This window comes from Herpailurus yagouaroundi, unplaced genomic scaffold (genome assembly GCF_014898765.1).
Source record: "Herpailurus yagouaroundi ecotype Mexico unplaced genomic scaffold, PumYag 189, whole genome shotgun sequence".
Classification (NCBI taxonomy): Eukaryota; Metazoa; Chordata; class Mammalia; order Carnivora; family Felidae; genus Herpailurus; species Herpailurus yagouaroundi.
The window spans coordinates 6,698,831-6,712,565 of NW_024412420.1; the positions used below are offsets into that span (position 1 = coordinate 6,698,831).

The window sequence follows — 13,735 nt, forward strand, 5'->3', positions numbered from 1 at the left end:
AGTTACAGGTTTGCAAAATGGCCACAAGTTCTTCCCATCGCTGTCTGTATGCCCTGTGGAATGTGACTTTACTGTTTCTTCCATTAAAAAGTAGAGTCTAGGGGTGCCTGGGTGGTTCAGTTGGTTGAGCATCTGACTTCGGCTTGGGTCATGATCTCACGGTTCGTGAGTTCGAGCCCCGTGTTGGGCTCTATGCTGACAGCTCAGAGCCTGGAGCCTGCTTCAGATTCTGTGTCTCCCTCTCTCTCTGCTCCTCTCCCACTCATGCTCTGTCTCTCTCTTTCTCCTTCAAAAAAATAAATAAAAACATTAAAAAAAAAAGTAGATTCTATATCTATACCCCTTGAATTTGGACTTGGCTATCTGAATTGCTTCAATGACAGACCAGCAAATGTAAGGGAAACAGACATTTGAAAAACACTTGGGCTTGTTGCTGGGAACCATTCCACCATCCTGTGAAAAAGCCTGAGCTAGCCTCTTGGAGAATGAGACCAGGTTCAGAGAGATAGCCATCCAGACTTTCCAGATGAGGCCCCAGAAATGTGAATGAGGCCATCCTACACTATCCGATACATACCAGAACAACTAAAGCATGAGAAAAAATAAATGCTTGCTGTTTCAAGGCAATTCGGGTGGTTTGTTACTCAGCAAAAGTTAATCTTACATTATCTTATTTTGATACTTGAATCATAAAATATTTTAAATATTCAAAATATCAGATCAAATTTTTTAAAAAGCAATTTCTATAAAGAATTATAAAAAAGAATGCAGAATTTATCCCATACATTGATTTACATTGGAAAGTAATTATTGATCAACTTCCTAATTATTGCTTTAGACCAGTTAGCTGTATAAAATTTTGAACTAAAAGCTCATTAACATTCTGTATATTTCAAACTATGTAGCTCAAAACATATTACATTTAATTTAAAAATTACTTTTCAAGTAGACTGGATGATACCACAGCAGGTGTATTTTTATTCATGATTTTACCACAGGAGCCTTGGATTTAACCACTGTGTAAATGAAGATCTTGATGAAGAGTCTAGAAATTCTTCTTTTCCTAAGAATGGAGAAGTAGGAAATAAATTTTCATGCCTTAAGAGTAGTCAAATTTGATTTCAATTTTGCATAAAAACATCACATACACTTGGTATGTAAATGATATGCATTTATATAGACACGTTAGAGGTTGATAATATGTAAGAAATATAAAGACAGTTCTCCAGAGAGAGAGAGAGAGAGAGAGCGCGCTATAGGGCTATATTCACATCATTATCTGTATCTATATAAAATTGGCATTTTCTGGCAGGGATGAAAAATACAGTTAAGCTTTAGGTAACTATATAGCTTCCACCATTAATACACTTAAATCACATACTAATAAAACACTGTGACAAATATCTCTTGTGAGCACAAGGCTAGAAAGTTGTGTTTTTTTTAATGTTTATTTATTTTTTATTTTTTTAATGTTTTTATTCATTTTTGAGAGAGAGAACACTAGTTCGGGAGGGGAAGAAAGAGAGAGGGAGACACAGAATCTGAAGCAGGCTCCAGGCTCTGAGCTGTCAGCACAGATCCCAAAGCAGGGCTTGAACCCACAAACAGTGAGATCATGACCTGAACCAAAATCAGATGCTTAACCGACTGAGCCACCCAGAAGCCCCATTAATGTTTATTTATTTATTTTGGAAAGGCAGAGAGAGAGAGAGAGAGAGAGAGAGACAGAGACAGAGAGAGAGAGAGAGAATGCACAAGTAGGGGAGGGGCAGAAAGAGAGAGGGAGACACAGAATCACAATCAGGCTCCAGGCTCCAAGTTGTCAGCACAGAGCCTGGCACAGGGCTTGAACCCATGAACCACGAGATCATGACCTAAGGCAAAGTCAGGCACTCAACCGACTGACTGAGCCACCCTGGCGCCCAGGCTAGAAAGTTTATAGTCAGAATATCTGTAAGATAATTAATTATACAATACACTGTTGAAAAAAACAGAAATTCCTATTGTCATACCAACTATCTTGAGGTACTTCTTGTAGATCCAATATTACTCTGAATCATATCATTCCACAAGCTTCTTAAATACTTTCCTGTGAAAAGAAAAAAAAATATGTGTGTGTGTGTGTGTATATGATTTTAAGGTTTCATGTGGCTCCACTGTGAAAATTAAAAAGAATGATGCAGTTTCATTTAATTAAAAAAAGTTGTATTTGAACAGAAGTTTACCATCTCTGCATAAGAAATATGGATAAAGTACAGAACCTTAAAAGCCACCGGGAACATTTAGCACAACCCTCTTATTAAAGAAATGAATAGCTAGATTCAGAAATTGTGTGCTTTCCCCACACAAGTGAGAAATAGTGGTTGTTTTTCTAGCTAGCATTCAGACTTCAAAGACTAGAGTGTGGTGGACCTTGACATCAGATAGGCCTAGATTCCAATGTGACCTTCTTCTCCAGGCCTTAGTTTCTTCATAGGTACAGTAACTACCTTGACTGTAGTGATGGTTTTACAAATGAATGCGCATGTCAAAACTTACCAAATTCTCTCACTATAAATAGGTACTGTTTATTACAAGTCAATCATATCTCAATAAAGCTAAATTTTTAAAAACCTGATGAATCTGATTTTTATTTAAAGTTGCCAGAGGGGAAGGGCTGGTGGGGGGTGGGGGGTAGAGACTGGCAAAATGGATGAAGGGGAGTGGGAGATACAGGCTCCCAGTTATGAAATGAGCAAGAAATAAATAAATCACAGGGATGAAAAGTCCAGCATAGGGAATACGGTCAGTGATATAATAATGTTGTATGGCAATGGATGGCAGCTACACTTGTGGTGAACACAGCATAATGTACTGTTGTAGAGTCACTATGTTGTGTACCTGAAACTAATGAAACACTGTGTGTCAACTATACTTCAATAATTTTTTCTTAAATAAAATTATCTAAAAACAAAAAAAGGGGAAGCTCGACCTTGGCATATATCTTCCTTCCCTTCAGAGAGCCCACTTATAAGAGTATAAATTCATAATGTACATGAATAAATGGGAGAAGAGCCATCAGATTAAATGTTCAACAAATTTCTGGAAGACAAAAAAATAGGGAGGTGATAACAGATAAAGAAAGGAAGGCTGAAGAAGCTGAAAATTAGGGCAAGCCTTCTTAAATATTTTCGAGTTTGAGCACACGCAGAGAAAATCGGAATATACGTACAAAGCACCGGGGTAAACAGAGGCGGCATGCTATACCTGTGAGGAGCTACGGGAAGTCAGTAACTCAGCACACCAGTAACTGATTCAAAGCAAAATTCTGGCCTTGGAAACAGCTGGACAGAAATGCAGGGCAAAACTATCTTGCAGAATCCCACACAGGCTGAGGACTTGGGGACCCAAAGTTCTAGGAAGAGCAAAACTGAGGCAGAGAACTAAAATCAAGGGGATCATCCCAGCCCTTCACTAACCATTGAATGATGAAGAAATCACAGATTCTGCTGTAAATAATTTGAGTAGACCCTGAAGAAAGAGCCAAACACCTTCTGGGAACCTAACATAGTGTTGTTCCACTAGCCTGGGTGTTAAAATCCTGTTTCAACTTTTACAGTCCCTGTGGTAGCAAGCAACAGGAACAGGGGAAGCATGCAGAAAAATGAAGCCAAAGTGAGTAAGATCCCCATCTAGTGGTGATTTATCTTTACTGGACACAGGGTCCCCAGGTGATGAAACATACCCACGTCTAATGGCTATGTCGCTGTTAAACTATACAACAGATTTCATATAATGTCATACTTAACGAGGCAGTTTTTTTTTTCAACGTTTATTTATTTTTGGGACAGAGAGAGACAGAGCATGAACGGGGGAGGGGCAGAGAGAGAGGGAGACACAGAATCGGAAACAGGCTCCAGGCTCTGAGCCATCAGCCCAGAGCCCGACGCGGGGCTGGAACTCACGGACCGCGAGATCGTCACCTGGCTGAAGTCGGACGCTTAACCGACTGCGCCACCCAGGCGCCCCATCAAGGCAGTTTTAAATATTTCTGTTTAAATTATTAAAATGAAATTTAAGTATTTAAATTATTTTATTCGCTTAACATGCCTGACAGTGTCCTAAGTGCTCGAGGTGAGCTTAAAAAGCACAGTCTATCTCCAGAGACAGTCAAATAAACAGACATCAGGAGGGTGCTAAGTGCTCTGATAGTGCACACAGGGGGTTGGGGAAGCATGGGGGAAGGCCAGCCTGCCCAGAATGTTGTCATTACTGAACACCAATATGGCCAGGCACCATGTTGGAGGATTTTATACTCCCTCAAAGGAGCCCCACAAAGCAGGTATTACATATTTGTATTTACATAAATGAAAGACATTTACATAAATGAAAATGTCAAGCAGAAGCTATGTGACTTGTCCATGACCACAAGGTTAACCAGTTATAAACTGGAATTTGAATCCAGTTCTGTCTAGCTCCAAACCCAATATTTTTCCACTATGGCATGTTGGGAAACTGAAATTTGTAGAAAAGTGTCATTCTCTGAAAATATAGGAGTACTAACAGTAGTAATATGCTGTCTCTCTCTTATTTTTTTAAGTTCATTTATTTTGAGAGAGAGAGAGAGAGAGAGAGAGAGAGAGAGAGAGAATGGGGGAGGGGCACAGAGAGAATCCCAAGCAGGTTTCCTGCTGTCAATGCAAAGCCCAACTTGGGGCTTGAACCCACACACTGTGAGATAATGACTTGAGTGGAAATCAAGAGTCAGACACTTAACCTACTGAGCCACCCAGGTGCCCCTATGCTGTCTCTTTTATATGGAGATATTACTGCTGATTAAACTAACAGAAATGTGTTTAGTTTTATCCATCCAAACAGCGGGCTTTTTTTTTTTTAAACAAACAAGATATCTATTGTGGTTTTTTTTAAACAAACAAGATATCTATATCTATCCTTAAAGCTTAAATATCATAAAGTGCCTTTTCATTCCCTCTCTTCTATTTATTCCCTACTCCTTTCTTTCTAGAAGTTAGCAAGCCTCTCAACCAACAAGGGTTCTATAATGTTACACACACACACACACACACACACACACACACACACACACAAACTTCACATTATTAATGAATGACACAGAAGAAAAATACTCTTATTCTTTTACTAAAAATACACCCATTCAAGAAAAATATATTGTTTTTCTAGTTTAGTGACTCATAAGAGGGAAAATGTTAGGTCAGCAAAAGCAGAGAAAGTGGAACACTGCAGGAAAGAATCTTGTTGTAAGCAAAAAATCCATTCCAGAAATCTTAAATTAGAGCTTTACTTTGATCAAAACAGTTTTAATTCTACACAACTAGAAACCTCATGGGTGTCCCTGGGTGGCTCAGTAGGTTAAGCATTCAACTTCAGCTCAGGTTATTGATCTTGCGGTTTGTGAGTGCGAGCCCCGTGTTGGGCTCTGTGCTGACAGCTCCAAGCCTAGAGGCTGCTTCAGATTCTGTGTCTCCCTCTCCCTCTAAACCTCCCCGCCTCTCAAGAATAAATAAACTTAAAAAAAAAAAATCTCATGAGATAAAAAATCTGCCCATGATAAATATGTGTGAATAACAGACTTAATAATTTATATTCCCAAAGAGATGGCATTCAATACTTTCTAAAACAAGTTCTTTTTACTAGACCAAAAATAAAGAAGGTAAAAAAGGATAAAAACATCTGGTGGAAAATATGGTAAATATTAACTTCATGAAATTGCAATGTTGAATGAATATTCATAATATTGATAATGAAACAGTATGTCTTTTAGTTTTTAAAAAGTTAAAAATCCCAATGAGGTGTTTGTAATGGATGTATATATCCATCCTATCTATCACCACACCATTTCCACATAACTTAAGTACCCACTGTTTTTGTTTCTTGTGAATACTGTTAGCTCCTTTATGCATAAACAAATATGAATAAATATGGATTCCTTTGCTTTTGTTTTGACTAAGAAATTAGCTACAATCAGGCACAAAGCATCCAGCTGTTCATGCTGTGCACTGTACAATCCCTGAGGGTATGGATTATAAACCCATGATATAAATAGGTTCTTTGATGTATGCAGTAGTTCTGAATGCCATAAGCATTGCTGTGCAACCTGTTAGTTGTTTGTTTGTTTTTTTTTTTAATGTTTACTCACTTTTGAGAGAGACAGAGTATGAGAAGGGGAAGGGCAGAGAGGGAGACACAGAATCCAAACGCTCCCCTCTTTTTTAAATTTTGTTTAGTTTTTTTTTTATTAATATAGAACCTGGAATTATTTCCATATTTTTACAAAGCATCCTGATTCTTTTTTATTTTCATAGCTGCATGGCATTCCATTTTATGGAGGGACCATATTTATTTATACCCTTATTGATAGATATTTAAGTAGTTTCACATGTTTTGCTATTATAAACATGCTGCAATGAAAACTCTATATACAGGTCACATCACATGTGCACAAATTCATCTGCATGACAAATTCACAAAAATCAGCATTTATACACACTTGATATTTTTAAATAAATTGCCAAACTGCCCTCAATCAACTGCCCTAATTTACCATCCCTCTAATAACAGTGTCTGATACCCCATGTATTATATAACTTTTGGATTTTTGACAGTCCTGTTGTAAGATCTTAAATCTGAGTGAGGCTAAACATTTTTTATGCTTAAGAACCATTTTGTATCTCACATAGTTCACATATAACTGTATTTTTATATCTTTTGCCAATTTTTCTACTCATTGTTAGCTTCTTTCTGTCCAGTTTCTGGAGTTCATACATCCTAGGGAGACTATCCCCTCTGTCTGCACTAAGAATTGCAAATATATTTTCCTCCTTTTGTTCTTAGCTATGGATTTTTGTTGTTGTTGTCATACAAAAGCCTATGGCTAAGTTTATCAGTCCTTCATGATTTGGGGATTTTAAGTCCAATGTAAGTTCTATATACTCAAGTTCTAAAGAACTCTCTCATATTTTCTTCTAGTATTTTGATGGTCTCATTTAAAAATCTTTGATCCACCTGGAATCCATCCTAGTGTACAGTGTAAGGTAGAGATCCAACTCTTATTTTCTCCCAAGATCACTCAGTTGTCTCAACCACATTATCAAATAATCCATCTTTTCCCAATGATCTGCAATTAGACCCTCACCATACATCAAAACTCATAAATGTTTGGGCCTACTTCAGGCCCATTTGTTAGCCTATCTCAGTGATGGAGGCTTTGTAATATATGTTTTATATCTGGTAAATCCAATCTTCCCTTGTTGCTTCTTTTGTTAACCGTTTTCCTGGCTATTTTGGGTTGTTTTACACATTAACTTCAAAATCTCCTTATCTCATTTAAAAAAAACAAAACAAAATAATGCCAATTGTTGGGGAATCGTGTTAAATTTACAAGTTAATGGAGGAAGCGTTGGTAACTATCTTTATACTGCTGAGTCTTGCTACCCAAGAATTTGGTATGTCTTTCCATTTGTTGAAATCTTTTGTGATCTTCTGTGGTGTTTCAATATGAACATAGTGTAAAGCTGTTTTCACGTGGGTCTCACATATTTTTTATTTAATTATTTTCTAGGTATTTTAATCTTTTTTGTTGTTAATTTAATGCCTTTAAAACATCTATTATTTATTTCGAAGTATTTAAAAAGCTAGAAAAGAACTCTAATGACATTTATTTCTTTTTCTGAAGTGAAAAGTAACTAGGGGTGAAGGGAAGAAGGATGAGGTGTGATGACAATGAAGGAGGCATGTGTGGGCTTAGTGGGTTTAATAGTAAGCCCACACAGTCCCTTCATCTCCTTCATTATCATCATCATTATCACCACCACCATCAGCAGCATCACCTAATAAGGAAGGTGATTTATCAGAAGCTATTGGTCTCAAATACATCTATGTGTCTTTGAAGATCACCAGATTGTCTGGATCAACTAATTTGGGATCTCTAGTTCATCACTGAGGGTGAGGGCTTAGGTTCTGTTACCAGCAAGGAAACAAAAGAGAAGAAAGGAGCTCAGGAAGGCTCTTAGAAGAGAACACACACTGCTAGCCTTTCCAGGCTAGCAATCTAATTGTCTTCTCAGGTTCACACGCTACATAAAGTAACCAGATTCCAGACAGCGCAATGAGAACACATAGGGCACTCCGTGATTTTATGTTCAAAGAGGAAGATATGACTAAGGTCACAACTATCTAAGAAAGACATGTAAGTATGGCTTATAGCCATACTTGTAAAATATTCCTCAAAAGTGAAAATTTAGCTCAGTTAACAAACAATTATGAACAATAAGAAAAAGAGGATTAGAAAAAAAATGAAAGAGCAAACACATTATTCATGAGGAAATTTGAGGAGAAAGGATACCAGCAATGGTGGAAAATCCAAGTCCAAGGTTTGCCTACAAAAGGCAGGACACTAGGTCCCTTTAATACTCTATGGGTGGCAAGAGGTGATCCAGCAAGCACATGAAAATATTCATTAGTTCATGTATACCATCAAAGAATAGTTATATAGACAATGACAAAACATCAGAAACCACCTACATATCCAAACAGATGGCTAGTTAGATAATATACCATCTATCCACAGACAATGATACTACGTAATCATCAAAGATGTTTATACAGATGAATTCCTTCATATTTGTTGATTTAGAAAGCAGTCCCCAATATGTAAGTATCTGAAAAACAACAGCAGGGTAAAAACAGAATATAAAGAATTATTTCACCTTTTCATATTACATTTATGGAAAATATACGCTAAAAGGTAAACAATAATGACCAACAGTTGAAATTACTACTATTTTGTATTTACTGGTATTTGATATTTTCTTCTTTAAATTATTCTGTATTATCTGGATGTTCCACACACAGGATACATACTTTGATATATTATTTTGATAATAAAGAAAAAAATATCAAAACAGTTAATCTGGTATGAGTGCCCCTTCTTGGTATCTGATTGAAAATGAGCCCCTTCTACTTAAGTTTCCTTTAATGTCATTTTCCCTTCATGTCATGCTCTTCTTTTGTCACCATTTGCTAAGGTATCAAAAAATTCTGCAAGGTGAAAGAGAAAATAACATAGACCTGGTAGATACCAGAGAACTGGCTATACCCTTTAAATACTTTCTATAACTATTCCTTTGTAAGCAAATTGGTAAGCAGTAAAAATAAAAGACACTTTCTCCCTACTATAGTTTTTAAAAAGAAATAAGACTTGTAGCAAAGAAACTCACAGTACAAACAGTATTTAATGTTAATTTTTCCTCATATTAACCATCTCTAGTCCATTTAAACAAAAAACACTTTGGAATTCTCCTTGCACTGGTTTTATATTTACAAGTGCATTGCACTGGGAAAAGGACTGTCCTACAAGTTAAGATATCTGGGTTTGTGGGGGGCCGGGCCCCGGTGCCAGGCTGAGACCGGGTCGAGCAATGTTCCCCGTTGACTCAAGCCAACCCGGTGGTTCCCCCTCCCATTCATGTGGGGGGCCGGGCCCCGGCGCCAGGCTGAGACCTGGTCAAGCAACGTTCCCTGTTGACTCAAGCCAACCCGGTGGTTCCCCCTCCCATTCCCCCACTTTCAAGGGCATACGAAAGCCTTGTCAAGGCTGAGAGAGTTAATTCCTGAAGACTGTGGTCTGCAGGTGTTGGCAGTAATGCTACCTCCCTTTTTCTACCCCGAGTCAGATAGAAACAAACATGGGAATTGTGTTTTGCTAGCAATCTTATCAACAAGGTCTTGTGACCCGTTCAGAAAGTGCACAAGAAACACAGAACTAAATGTTTTGGTGGGCAGCAATTATGTGAAACCTGTTTATTCTTAGAATGACCTAACCCATAAGAGTCTGGTAATAAAAGATTGTGTACAGCAACAATAAAGCCGTCACTTGGGCCATCAGCCCAGGGGACCCTCCTGTTCCCAAACTTTCTCTTCTCTCTTTTTTTCTTGCATTCCCCTACCCTCAGGACCCTGACCTCGGTGTTTGTCGCGCCGGCCGCGACAGGGTTTGAGTTCCATTTCTGCTGCCCACTAGCCAAGGGACTTGGAGGAGACACTGAACCACTCTGCTCCCCAGTTTCTCCATATGTAGAATGACAAGGCCATTCATAAAGTGATCTTTATTTATGTATTTTTTAAATTTTATTGCAGACAGAAAGAGAGGGAAGAAGGGAGGGGCACCGAGAGAAGGAGAGAGAGAATCCCAAGCAGGCTCTGTGCTCTGTGCTGTCAGCACAGAGCCTGATGCGGGGCTGGAGCCCACAAACTGTGAGATCATGACCTGAGCCAAAACCAAGAGTCAGCTGCTTAACTGACTGAGCCAGCCAGGCACCTCCTCATAAAGTGATCTTTATGGTTCTTCTTTGGTTCTATGAATCACAAATTCTATTCCAGGCTTACTAAACTACAAGCCCCCACAGTTTTTTGAGGGGAGGACTTTCTTTTTAAAACATGCAGGCACCTCTAAGACTGGTCTGGGCTATGAATGGGATAGGGTAGCCGGCAATCAGGTCATTTGTGAGAAATTGAAGGGGAGGAAAAAAAGTACTTGGAGAGTGAAATTCTACATTAGGTAGTTATTTCAAGAGAAGAGGAGGGAATGATGACGCTGCTTAGCGAATAAATAATCTTGGGTGGGGGGGCACCTGGGTGGCTCAGTCGGTTAAGTGACTGACTCTTGATTTTGGCTCAGGTCATGATCTCACAGTTCATGAGTTTGAGCTCCAAGTTGGGCTCCAGGCTGATAGTGCGTAGCCTGCTTGGAATTCTCTTTCCTTCTCCCTCTGCCCCTACCTTGCTCACTTTCTCAAAATAAATAAATAAACTTTAAAAAAATGTTAAATAATTTTTAAAAATTTGGATTCTGTGACAGACGAGTTGGAAATGCTTACTATTCATAGATTAGCTAGAGCTAATGTTAAAATATTAACACAAATATATCATGTTGTAAAGTCAGACCTTTAGATTCAGTATTACACTTAAATAGACAAAACAAAAACAAAAACAAAAAAACGGGGTGGCAAAATGTCCTATACCTTACCACAGCCAAGATTCTTTGAGAAGCATTAGTATTTAAATAAGCCTAGGGTTATATAATCAGGAATGGCTCCCTTGCCTGGGCCAGACTACTTAATTGATCTTTTAAAAGGGGTGCCTGGGTGCATCAGTCAATAGAGTGTCCAACTCTTGACTTCCACTCAGGTCATGATCTCAGGGTTCCTGTGTTCCAAACCCGCCTTGGGCTGTACTCTGACAGCACAGAGCCTGCTTGGGATTTTCTGTCTCCCTCTCTCTTTCTGCCCTTCCCCCACTTGCTCTCTCTCTCAAAATATATAAAAATAAACTTTACAATAAAAATAACATGAGGGGTGCCTAGGGGGCTCAGTCAGTTAAGCTTCTGACTTTGGTCATGATCTTGTGGTTTACAAGTTCAAGCCCCGTGTCGGGCTCTGTGCTAACAGCTCAGAGCCTGGAGCCTGCTTCAGATTCTGTGTCTCCCTCTCTCTGCCCTCCCCTATTCGTGCTCTCTCTCTCTCTCTCTCTCTCTAAGAAAAAATAAATACTAAAAAAAAATTTTTTTTAGTAACATGAAAGTTTCAGGAAATCAAGATATAAAGGCCAAGAGAGCTATTTTACTATCGTCTTTATTTTGTACCCACAGGCACTACTACCACTGCCAGTGATTTTTTTTTGTTTTGTTTTGTTTTGTTTTGTTTTGTTTTGTTTTCAAGAACCTAAGCAGCTCAGGAATGCTACTCATTGGCCTTGGGGGTGGACACATAGCATCTGCCTTTAACACACAGACCAACCGTGTGAGAAACACTGGAAAACTGCTTGAAAGGAGGAGTCCCAATCTTCTGGAAACATGAGATCTTCATCAGAGCAACAGCTCACTACTCTCAGAAGTTTCCTGATGCTACCAGACTGCCTTCTATTTGCTTTCATTCATGCACTCGTGCACCAAACACTTACCCAGTACAATCATGTGCACTACGCTAAGTGCTTGTGATAACACGGTGAACAAGCCACAGTCCCTGCTCTTGTGGCACTTACATTCTAGTGTTGACAGAAAAACAGTAAAAAAGAGAAACACCAAAGCAAACTGGGGATCACATACTCAAAGGTGACATGAGCAAATGTGACTGGACAGAGGAGGGCTGATTTGGACTGGGTAGTGTGGTATTCCAGCTAAGATCCAAACTGTAGGTCAGCCAGGCGAGAAACTGAGGGACAAAGTATTCCAGGAAAATGTCTTGAGGCAGCAAAATAAATCTGGGGTGTTTACAGTACACAAAGAAGTGTGGCTAGAGCACAGTGAGTATGGGGAGAGAGAAATAGGTGAAATTTAAGAAGCAGACAGGATCTAGATGACGTAGAGTCTTATGGGCTAGGACGAGGAGCTTGGAATTTTGCTTGCTATTATTTCATATACCCTGACTATTATTAGGAGACCTGAATTTGCCTGTTGCCTTGTCTCTTCCCTCTTACCTCCTGAGACTGGGCTCTCTGCTTTTGCATTTTCCCTGGTTTTCTGTCTCTGCCTTTAACCCTGCTTAGCCCAGATAGGCTGATAGGACTTAAGCCTGAATTATGTCAAAATGTCATTCCATCTACTTGGGGCAAAGTGTCCTTTCAAAAGCAGGGTCTTAGGGGCGCCTGGGTGGCGCAGTCGGTTAAGCGTCCGACTTCAGCCAGGTCACAATCTCGCGGTCCGTGAGTTCGAGCCCCGCGTCAGGCTCTGGGCTGATGGCTCAGAGCCTGGAGCCTGTTTCCGATTCTGTGTCTCCCTCTCTCTCTGCCCCTCCCCCGTTCATGCTCTGTCTCTCTCTGTCCCAAAAATAAATAAACGTTGAAAAAAAAAATTAAAAAAAAAAAAAAAAAAAAGCAGGGTCTTAGACTGCACAGGTGACCTATCCATGGAGCTGGCCCTGATCTTGATAAATATTATTTGAAAAAAATGCCTTCTATAGATGAATAATTTGTTTCATTTCACCTGATCTGTCAATTACATAAACTTATTCAAGATCTTTTAAATGGAGTAGCTCTTCAAACTTGTGGCTTAAAGGAAGCTGCCAGGAAATAAGAAACTAGAATGTTAAGACTTACTGAGACAACTTCATGCCATCACTGTGCACAATCACTGGAAACGGTGAATACCCAGCTTATTCTCAGGCAAACTATAATTCATTTGCTCTCACTATTTATTGAAATACATTACTTTTCTTCTTTTAGGTATGAGGAAATTATTATAATAAGTAGCAACGAAATAAACAACTGTTTGCTAGGTGTTTCATATTGTCAAATGGATCTAGTAATTTTATTAGCCAAATAGCTAAGAAATGCAGCTCAGTGACTAACATATTAAGCTTTAAGTAGCAATTTCCATAATTTATGTGATACATAAAAATACTAAAAAAAATGTACTTACAAATCAAAATTTTAAAATAATACATCGTTATAATGTTTAAGTCTTTGGGGAGTCTGGGTGGCTTAGTCAGCTGAAGCTCAGGTCATGATCTCGCAGTTCTTGAGTTCGAGCCCCATGTTGGGTTCTGTGCCGACAGCTTGGAGCCTGGAGCCTGCTTCAGATTCTGTGTCTCCCTCTCTCCCTCTGCCCCTCCCCCTCCCACACTCTGTCTCTCACTCTCTCAAAAATAAATAAACATTAAAAAATTAACAAAAAAAATCATCTTTAAGTCTTCACAAAGCCTGAAAACCAATAATCGGTTAA

General features: G+C 38.9%; 1 protein-coding gene across 5 annotated transcripts in view; it reads right to left on the bottom strand.

The window, feature by feature from the left end:
- STXBP4 (syntaxin binding protein 4) overlaps window positions 1-13,735 on the bottom strand; it is a 179,138-nt gene that overhangs the window by 162,599 nt on the left and 2,804 nt on the right. For 3 of the 5 annotated variants that reach the window (XR_005797464.1, XM_040497084.1, XM_040497082.1), the window contains exons 2-3: window positions 2,013-2,089; window positions 939-1,063 (exon numbers count right to left, since the gene is read on the bottom strand). Coding sequence is in view for 2 of the 5 variants with exons in the window: in XM_040497082.1 (XP_040353016.1) it covers window positions 939-985 (47 nt within the window). In the remaining 3 variants the exon portion in view is untranslated. The remainder of the gene's footprint in view (window positions 1-938; window positions 1,064-2,012; window positions 2,090-13,735) is intronic. The other 2 variants (XM_040497083.1, XM_040497085.1) reach the window with 2 other exon arrangements.